Here is a 10,490-nt window from a genome sequence, read left to right on the forward strand (position 1 = left end):
ATCTAAACATATCGTACTATGCGACAATCGTATTCATACAAGAAAGTATTTAAGACATAAAAACATCATATTTTATACCTTAAACACTAACAAAATCATCCTATTATCCCTAAACATCCACTCTTACTCAAACACCATATTCTACTCGTTCTAATTTTTAAGACGGATATTACCGTCACAAACAAGAACCTGTCTCAATTAAATTCAACCACAAAAGCAATCATATTTTTGGTTGAATCCATAAAAGCAATCATTTAATCTTACCTTGTTCCAGAATACCCACTTAACAGTCAATCCCAAAGACTAGACAGGCAGACACTACATTAACCCACCTTCAAAGTTTTCATCTTTTTTCTTCAAATAAAACAATAAATAATCAACTTCCATGATCAAATTATAGTCTTCTCAAATTCAATCCTATTTTTAAATTCAATTGTTAATAATTTGTGTTATTTGATAGTTCATCTTCACTAATTCAGCAAAAAATCTTGACTTTTCTCCTTTTTTTGTCTTTTAATCAATTTTTTTCAGTAGGAAATTTCCAGGTACAATTCTTAATTTTATTTATTGATTGCATACCCAATTTGTCTTTTGTCCCTTTTAATTTCATTGAATTATCTTGTATTATATTCAATTCAAAAATCCCACCAAAAAGTCAAGAACTTTCTGATTATTTGACTGTTAATTCATCTGTCATTCAACTTAATTTGATTATTTTTGCAGAAAATTAGGTACCCAATTCATTATATAGTTCAATTTTAGCAAAATTCTGAGGTTGGCAGTTGAAATTCATCAAAAATTCTAATCCCAATATGATTTGGGGTCTGCTGACATGAATCATCCTTTGGAACCGTCCCTGAGTGGTCGCACACCTTGTTTCGATAATTAGTGGTAGCATTAGTATATACAGTATATCTGTTGAGGTCAAATTATTTGATTTGATTAATTAGTATCAGGGTTTTTAAGAAAGATGGCATCTTGAAAATTGATGAATTATGTCTTGCATTACTTGCTGTTTGCCTATACTTGAATGTGTATACTGCTTAGCTTGTGCTCGGTTTGCGTGGAAGCGGTGTAGATACACTGCAGGCCATGAGAGTCAAAATTGGGGGCTTTCTAGGGCTGAGGAATTTCAGCCTATACCGCGGCTTTGTCGTTATATATTGTCTGTATATGAGGATGATCTTAGAAACCCGGTTTGGGCACCACCTGATGGTTACCAAATGAATCCTGATTGGGTCGTATTGCGTAAAGATTATGATGATACTGGGGGTCAGGTCACCCCTTATATTATATACCTTGATCATGACAATGCTGATGTAGTTTTAGTAGTTAGGGGATTGACTATGGGTAGAGAGAGTGATCGCGCGATTTTGTTGGATAATAAGTTAGGAATGACACCTTTTGATGGTGGGTATGTTCATAATGGGTTGTTAAAGGCTGCTATGTGGGTTTTTGATGCGGAGCGTGAGTTGCTTAGGGATTTGTTAGAGAAGAATCCGAGTTATACTTTGACTTTTGCTGGTCATTCTTTGGGTGCTGGTGTGGTGGCATTGTTGACACTTGTGGCTTTGCAAGATCGAGAGATGTTGGGGAATATCGATAGGAAGAAGGTCAGGTGTTATGCTATGGCTCCTCCAAGATGTGTGTCCCTCAATTTAGCTGTCCGATATGCTGATGTTGTCAATTCAGTTGTTCTTCAGGTATGACCATTTGCCTTTTGCACTTCACCTCAAAAGAATTGTGATTAGGGACTTATTACCTTTGGTTTATTGATAATTGGTTTTGATTTTCTCTGTTTATTCTTTCATATGAAAGTAAGTTATCGATATAGGTACATTCGTTGAGTGTGATGAAATTCGAGGGTTTATGCATGCATAGAAGTGAAAGTAGTTGGTGACTGGTGTAATGCTGTATGTCCAGCATTCGCTTATATCTTTTGTCAAGCGATGTTCATGATGGTCGATTTTGGTCTATGGTAGCTGTGGTTCAGACCGTCTCACACATTGCGCCATTGCCTCTCCCCCCAATCCTATTCCGATTGTCACCATGAGAGTTTTTTGATGTTTAAGATAAGAGCCACAATCTGTCTGACTTCTGTTGGTACGACAACTGCTTAGGGTAGTTGTGTCGCATCAGTCTTATCTACCAAACCCTAGTATACATACTAAGATTTTGGTGTTTTTTGTTGCCTGGTAAAATGTTGTATTCTGTATTACATGACAGTACATGACAGTTGCCTGACTAATTGTTTTCACAAAACATGTTTTATTGACAGGATGATTTCTTACCTCGGACCACTGCTACTTTGGACGCCGTTTTCAAGTCACTTATCTGGTAAACAGCTAGTGTGTTGTAAGACTGCATATTGCATGTTATTTCATATATGAAGTTCTTGACGGATAGCAGTAGAATGAATTAGTGCGATGTGCTCATAGTGATTAGCATGTTTAGCTCCAGTTTAGAAATATCTGACTTCAAAATGAGTATCTATGCTTTATTTGTCGAGGTTACAAGTCACTGATATTTCCCGGCTAGTTTTAGAGTTACAAGAAAATCAAGTAATTTCGTTTTTTCCTGAAAGCAATTCTGGTACCAGTAATTATGTAGAATTGTAGACATTGTGAAAGTGCATCTTTTAGCGGTTACAATTGTACGAAGCTTAAGTAATGCATCAAATCACCAATTCACAATTTTGGCATTCTTGTTTTCGAAAGTTGATAAAGAGCTTATCTTTTCCGAGTAGCATAGATTTTGTTCCCTAGGTGAATAAATGAAATAAACTCACTTGTTTTTTTGAACAGTCTACCGTGCTTGTTGTGCGTAATGTGTTTAAAAGACACGTGTATGATGGAGGAGAAGATGATAACAGACCCAAGACGGCTCTATGCACCGGGACGCCTGTATCACATTGTGGAAAGAAAACCCTGTAGGTATGTCCAACTTAGGCTCATTTGTCTGCTCAATCTAGTCTCAAAATAGATGCTTAGCACCTCTAAATTCAGAACAAAGTTGACAATCTGATTAACTAAACAAATTACCGAGTTGCTGATCCAGCCGTATGAGGTTGCTTGGTCTTGGCCCTTGTGAGAAAAAAAAAGCTGAGAATACTATTAGCATTTTCATCGTCACTGCAACCAGTATTACAGCCTTAACCGATGAAGACTAGCAGAGAGACTTGTTTTGGTCTGTACTCTGACTCACATTGTTTCTCTAAAACTCGTGTTGTTGCAGGTTTCAAAGATTACCTCCGTCTGTGAGAACAGCAGTTCCAGTTGATGGCAGATTTGAGCATATAGTACTTTCCTGCAATGCTATCTCTGATCATGGGATCATTTGGATGGAAAGAGAATCCCAAATCGCTCTTGATGTAAGTTCTTCCATTCCCTATAGAGGCATCATTGGAGAGGTTAGCTAGGCTAGACGGTAAAGTCACCGAGAGGTGGCACTCATGAATCATGATTCTGAGTTCAAATTAGGGCTTGATTATGTCGAAAACAAGTTTTGAATTATCGGAACTAAATCTCGACATGAACACTCAATTTACTCCTCCAATTCATATTGTCCTCATCTTTGATCGATATTTTTTCACAGTATGCAGTAGTTACAAATTCTTGAAAATGAGAACGTAAAAATAGTTGTTTTGGTAAATGAAACACGACAAATATTACACTATATCTCGAAGTAATGGTCAAATTGGACGATAAATTTTGGGACGGAGGTGGTAACATTAATGTCATTTGTGATTACTGCAGCTCATGATGGAGAACGAAGGCGTGATGGAGATCCCACCAAATCAAAGGATGGAACGACAAGAAAAGCTAGCAAGAGAACACAGTGAAGAATATAGAGAAGCTCTCAGAAGAGCGGCTGCCTTGGACGTACCTCACTCTTATGTGCCTTCCCCGTATGGCACTTTCAACGATGTAGAGACCGGGGTTAGATTGAGTACTCGATCATTGGGTGAAGGGTCATTAGCATCATCTAAATGGAGAGATAGCTGGGATGATTTTATCGGACGCCTTTTTGAGAAAGACGAGTCTGGACATATGGTATTTAAGAAATGAATAGTAAATTATAGAAATCAATCTTGATGATATGATATGCCTCCACATTCATTGATTATTCATATACTCCATTGTTGTCGGTATTAGGAATTTCGTTAATGAGAGAGTTAAAGGTGTTTATATAAGAATTGTTGTCTGACCGATTTTGGGATATGTTCTGGTCTAAATTCATTTCTTGTGTGATGCCATTGTAGATTTGTAATCTTGCAGAATTATGTCACTTCTTGTGTTGGGTCTTCCTGCAGAGCCATAGAATTGTTAGTCACTGAGTAAACTTTTTATTATTTAAAGTTAAGCGGCTCGTTACAAAATTGCAGCATTTGCTGATCGAGTACCGAGTATCATGGGAAGGTAGTATGATACCAGTACGCTATATGTGCTTGCTTGAAATGGCAATCCAACTTCGATACACTAAAATTGTTGGTACTTTCCCAGGTCCTTTTTCGATTGCGCACAAATATTTTAAATAAGGATGACAACAAATTGACAATCTTTTCCCATTTCATGATGACCAGATTTTTTTTTTAAAAAAAAAAAAAAAAAAAAATTGATACCGCCGTCTGTGGGGATCGAACCCACGACCACGTGGTTAAAAGCCACGCGCTCTACCACTGAGCTAAGACGGCTTGATGTTTTATAATTCTAACTATTAGTTATTGTCTAAACCAAATTAAGGTCAGTTTGCGCATAAAAACTGAAGACTCCTACTGTGCTTCAAGTCTTCACAAGTATAGTACAACAGTAATTAATACTCCTTCCGGTTCATTTGTTTGGTTACCTATTTTATTCTTTATAATAAGTATTTGTATAGATAGATTCATGAACTAAGTTGTGTTGACTTTCCAAGACAACCCAACTTGGTTGTACGACTATAATCATCCTATGTCCTAACAAATATGCTCTTCAAAATCACCACGAGTAATTCAAAAATCGAAAATTTTCGAGTTTTGTTCGGATTTCTAAAGTTTTTAATTTGTCCGTCAAATTTAAATCATGGTTCCATAAGTAAGTTTTACCAACATAAATTGTTACTTACATAGCAAACTCAAATAAGGCTAATGTACCACATGAGCACTTCATTCATAATTTCACTCGTCTAGTCTCATTTTCTTTAGTAAATAAGGCTATTCGAGTTAGAAAGAAAGACGCAAGAGTAAATTTCTTCTGTCTTTTCATTTGTTCAGCTTTTTTCTTTTGAGTCATATATATTTGTATAAAAAATGAACAAAAAATTAAGACGGACTAAAATTTAATTTTGTCCATACACCATGCACACGGTCCACACACAACTTTAACACACATATCTAGTTTCCTCAAGGATACAATAAACTTAAACTATACATTAAATTCAACATCACAAATTTGAACCTAAGGCCATCAGTCTTAAGTTTATGACGAGTTAAGTAATATTCCATTTATTTAGATTGGACATATATTTTGTTATTCCTTATACAATTTATTGAGGAAATATATTTGATCTGTTTTAACCTTAAACGAATATATTCGTCTTAAAAGAGTCTAGATGAACATAAAAAATTAGAACCATCACAGTTTGCCATACATGTCTTTTAACACAAATTTTCATTATAGACGGAAGATATTCGTTTATAGTTATAGACGGACCAAATATCAATCCACTTAAAGCATAAAATAAGTAACAAGTTATATTGTGGGGCCCAAAAATATCACCACTTGTATATTTGACCGGTCTTTTACTTTAGACGGATCACTAAATCTCATTGAAGACGGCACGTATCCGTCACTTTGGAGTGACGGATACCATTTCCTCTCACAAATGACCCAAATAGAGGAGAGAGGGAATCACATGGGGGTGCCCCCACCTTGTCCCCCTATCCGTTTTGTGAGTGACATTACCCGTCACTTGCTCCGACCCGTCTTCAGCAATACTAACTGTAGACGGGTCTGTCTATAGTGAGGCTAGCTGGTCTTTTAATGAGTTGCATAATCCGTAAGAAAGAGAAAGGTTAGAGTAGCTAGGTCTAGGTGTCATTTTCCATATTATTTTTAATAATCAAATAACCAGCTGGATACTGAATGTTTAAGGGATTATTAAAAAGGGATCATTTGCTTCATTGAGTAATGCTTCATGCCTTCATATTATTTCATTAAATTTACGCCGTTGATCCAATCATTCACACTTATATAACTGTTAAATTGTATGGTTGTTCTAAAATATTGAATGTTCTTTCTATGGCTTACGTGCAATCAACTGAAAACCGTAAGACTATTTTTCGAGAACAAAACTCCGACTATAAATTATGTTACTCTGACAGTTAATATCTATATGACTATACGAGTTACTCGAATGAGTAAGTCTCATGTAAAAGTGTAAAATGGTTTTACAATAAGCAACGTAAAGCCGCATATTAAAGACTTTGATGCCCTTATTATGAAAAATGGTGTTGGTGGGAATTATTTCAGTAGGGTTATTTAAGTAAAATTAAATATCACTTAGCTTTACATAACATCACGGTATAAAACGATTTTATATATATTAGAGTTATTGTACTCGTATAATCGTTTGTAATACTCACGGTATAAATAACAAGTACTACTAAAATTGAGTTAATAATACATAAATTATCACCTTTAATTATCAGCTTTGAAATACCTTAAGTATTTAGCTGCTATTCATGCTAAAATGTTTTCTTTTAATGTGAGAGCTTATATAACAAGAATGTTAATAAATTCACAATTTTTTGCTCATAACAAAACAACTTTACCTTGCACACAAAAAAAAATAAAAAATAAAAAATAATTTTCCATTATGAACTCTTGTAGAGTTTCCTAAAACACTATGTTGAATAATTATGTTTAATTTTAACCGTTAAATAAGTTTGACCGGGGTCCTAAATAATAAGAAAATCAAATTTGACTATATGCTGTATTTCGACCTCAAAATTTCTTTATTATTACTCCGTACTTATTTTGATAGATTTTAGCTATATAAATTTAAGACCCGACTCTTAGAACCTTTTGAACTTAATTGGTAATCAACTGCGTAATTAAGACTAACGTAAGTCCATAAACAATAGCAACAAGTTATAAGCCACATACATGGAACATGTCAAGTCGACGTATAAGCCCTAAATAATGTAATGGTCCTTACAATCGAAGTATAACCAGCTGTTTGAAAAAAAAACGTAAATTTTAACTTTTAGCGATGTTTATAGTGATATTACATTGTTTAATAACACATGTTTTGGTGTGGAAAGAAATCTATACGTTAGAATTTTATTTGATAATAATAATCATGCAATTAGACAGACAATTTCAGGGTCATACTCCTTAAATTTAGGGTTAAATATTCAAAGTTATAATGCTCCTTAAATTTAGGGTTGTATATCTAGAAACACACTATATCAACACATCTTCTACTCGTATCGTGGCAAGGAGAACTAAATAGTTGATTTACATGACTTGCGATGAAAATTGAGTCGATAACTCTTTAAGTATGACCTCCATTAGTGCATTACATACACGGTATATTAAAAAGATTCAATCCGATCTTTGATGGCGGTTACATTCGTTATTGTTTAAATTTAATACAAATATTGGGTAAAATGAATCATTTTTATGTCATTATTGTGTAAGAAATGTTATATACAAAGATCTCTAGTCAGGGTTACTGGATTCACTCGGGTACTCTACCAATCTATAGCGGATAGTTCAAAACAAATTCTATCTTGTTGCTTACTAAAAATACAAGTAACACACATTCTTACAGAATTAGATCTCTGAGAAATTTTCATAGCGAATTCGATAACAATTATTTATTAACAATAATCACATATTCACATTATGACAAAAAAAAAATTAACCTTTTTAATACAATACACATCTCAACAAACAAGATGTTATAGTTTCTTTTTATTCTAAAGAATCATACTCACAAATTCACATCTAATCTATGTTACTCCAACACTGCACTTAATTACCGTGTCGCGTGTCTGACATGACACGACACTTCGATATTTCACTTTAGACCAAACAATTGAAAATTTCACATGAAATAGTCGTATCCAACACTCCCCGAGACAGGACATACATCGTGTCAGTGTCGATGTCGGCGAGTCGGAGTAACACAACATCTAATTAAACACCAACACCAGCAAAATCTCTAACAGTATGACCTACTTTCTCATACTTTTCCTTATCATCAAACTCTCTAAACCTCACATAATCAGAACAAACAAATGCCCTAAACTCCCTACTATTTCCATCTCCTACAACTTCTTGAGGTGCAAAAATCACCTTATCATCTTCAAAACTCCAAAAAAAAGCCAAACACAATCGATTTCTTCGTTTACTTAACATAACTCGATGTTCCGAAGATCTTAACATTCCATTACTCCAAGCTTCAAACATATCACCTAAGTTCACCACAAGACTACCTTCACAAGGCTCTATATTCATCCATTCACCTTCTTTTGATCTTACTTGAAGACTACTCGAATCGTCCGAATATAGAATTGTTAGACAACACATATCAGTGTGTTTTCCAAGTCCTTCTACTTGTTCTTGTGATGGTTTTGGTGAAGTGTATTGTATTATTCTTAGGTATCCATAGCATTTGCTGAATTCTGGTTTATAGAACTTGTTTTCGAAGTCGTCTCCTAAGATCGTTAGTAACGTCTTTATAATCTGGTTAGCCAAGTATGTCATTTTGTCACCGTACTCTTGCACTGTTTCACTGTCAAAATATGTGGAGATAAATGAGAAAATGGCAGTAAATCTTCGATCAAAAAGTAGTTCATCAAATTCTTTACATTTGCTTCTGCTGCTGATTTTTAAGGCCTCGTATGCATGTGACTTTTTAAGGATAGTTATGTTGTTTTAACCCTACAAATAGACTTTAAAAAAGAATGTAAAGAATCTATTGAACATATCAAAAACAGAAAATGCAAAGAATCTGATGAATGAGAGGGAGTAAACTAAAGTGAAAATGTGGAGATAGTTAAGAAAATGCTAGTAAATTTTCGATACAGAAGTATTTCATCAAATTCTTTACATTTGTTTCTGATGCTGATTCTCATATGCGCATGTGACTTTTTAAGAATAGTTATGTTGTTTTAACCCTACAAATTAAATAGACTCAAAAAAAAAAGAACGTAAAGAATCTATTGAACATATCAGAAACGAAAAATGCAAAGAATTTGATGAATTAGAGGGAGTAAACTAAATTGGAATGACTCGTTAAACTTTGCGCTTTTAATTATTCATACATAGGTAAGAGTAAGACTGCATGCATCTGACGGTTTATATATTCCCAGTGGTGTGTCCTGTCCACATAGTAGTATACCTTATCCCCTTATTTACTAAATGAATAGGCGAAACTCTAAATTTTTCCCGCTTAAAACATGTTTCCTAGAATATGGTTTTGTATTTTTAGCATATACTATAGGTATTTACATGACGGGTTATAAATGGGCATAATCTTTTAAATTTGAATATTTATAACATTCAATATTTCACATTCTGCATAAATTTATCTCCGGTCTTTCTATGATAAAGAAATTATTTATTCTTTTCTTAAGAACTTTATGATAAAAATCCATTAATTATTTATGATAAAAAGTTGCCGCTAAAAAAATGTTATTAGTAAATATTTATAAAGTAACGTCATTAATTTCTCGGTAAAAAAAAATTCAAAAAAAACACTCATTTCATGACTTTCTTACGATTTAATTTTTTATTTCTCAAATCAAAATAAAATGATGAGAAACATGAAAAATAGATAAATTGTCAATTTAAATTTCACAAATAATACATTGAAAAGTAAAATTTTATAAATACCGTGCATACATTGCACGGGGTCTATACTAGTAATAAAACAAACAAAAGCAAAAATGGCTATAGACTCTAGGAATTCTGACTCCGTCATTGCTTGCTTATTCACACATAGGCGGAAACTTTTGAGACATTGGAGTAATGAGTAATATGTTTGTTGAATTGTTATAATCTACATGAAAGTCAAAAGAATTATAAGAGTAAATATATATGTACCTGAATTCATGATTGTTTTGGCCAAAGAGAACATTAGAAGAACATTCAGCAGAAGAAAACAAATCGGGTCCCGAAACCTTAAGACCTTCATAGAAAGGAGAAGCTATAAACTGAGGAGTATAACTTTTGTTAGAAGATGAAGGTCCAAGATTAAGCTTAGTATCTAAAGGAAGACTAAAAATTTGTTTCGAAAACGACGATAATTTGGTGTAAAGCTCATTAGAAACACCATGGTTAATGATATGGAAGAATCCCCATTCTTTACAAGCTTCTAAAAGAGAAGGCAAAGAAGAGGGACATGGTGTTTTTGAGATGTCTAAGATTGGAAGTTTTAGAAGAGTTTGGGAACTTTGAGACATTCTATTCTAGGAAAGGACATAAGGGTGTCTTGCCAAC

General features: G+C 33.9%; 2 protein-coding genes and 1 non-coding gene across 3 annotated transcripts; 1 reads left to right on the forward strand and 2 right to left on the reverse strand.

Annotated features, from left to right (window-relative positions):
- The first annotated feature begins 240 nt into the window (after positions 1-240).
- LOC141586092 (uncharacterized) lies at positions 241-4,216 on the forward strand. The gene is made up of 5 exons (XM_074407216.1): positions 241-1,703; positions 2,279-2,337; positions 2,805-2,933; positions 3,235-3,370; positions 3,756-4,216. The coding sequence occupies exons 1-5, from the start codon at positions 996-998 to the stop codon at positions 4,065-4,067; spliced, it is 1,344 nt and encodes a 447-aa protein (XP_074263317.1). The 5' UTR covers positions 241-995; the 3' UTR covers positions 4,068-4,216.
- A 405-nt stretch (positions 4,217-4,621) lies between these two features.
- Positions 4,622-4,693, reverse strand: TRNAK-UUU (transfer RNA lysine (anticodon UUU)). The gene has a single exon. It is a non-coding gene; the product is annotated as a tRNA-Lys (tRNA).
- Positions 4,694-7,984: 3,291 nt separating this feature from the next.
- On the reverse strand, positions 7,985-10,490 carry LOC141658490 (gibberellin 20-oxidase-like protein). The gene is made up of 2 exons (XM_074465430.1): positions 10,095-10,490; positions 7,985-8,781 (listed from the first exon to the last, which is right to left on the reverse strand). Exons 1-2 carry the CDS (start codon positions 10,451-10,453, stop codon positions 8,184-8,186), a joined length of 957 nt encoding a protein of 318 aa, XP_074321531.1. The 5' UTR covers positions 10,454-10,490; the 3' UTR covers positions 7,985-8,183.

This window comes from Silene latifolia, chromosome 6 (genome assembly GCF_048544455.1).
Source record: "Silene latifolia isolate original U9 population chromosome 6, ASM4854445v1, whole genome shotgun sequence".
Classification (NCBI taxonomy): domain Eukaryota; kingdom Viridiplantae; phylum Streptophyta; class Magnoliopsida; order Caryophyllales; family Caryophyllaceae; genus Silene; species Silene latifolia.

Bases quoted from the DNA above. Each gene is read 5' to 3' on its own strand.
- LOC141658490 (XM_074465430.1), bottom strand. From the start codon at position 10,453: ATGTCTCAAAGTTCCCAAACTCTTCTAAAACTTCCAATCTTAGACATC. The intron at 8,782-10,094 runs GTACATATATAT...ATATTTTGACAG, and splicing joins CAAAACAATCATGAATTCAG to TGAAACAGTGCAAGAGTACG.
- LOC141586092 (XM_074407216.1), top strand. From the start codon at position 996: ATGTCTTGCATTACTTGCTGTTTGCCTATACTTGAATGTGTATACTGC. The intron at 2,338-2,804 runs GTAAACAGCTAG...TTTTTTGAACAG, and splicing joins GTTTTCAAGTCACTTATCTG to TCTACCGTGCTTGTTGTGCG. The intron at 3,371-3,755 runs GTAAGTTCTTCC...TGATTACTGCAG, and splicing joins AATCCCAAATCGCTCTTGAT to CTCATGATGGAGAACGAAGG.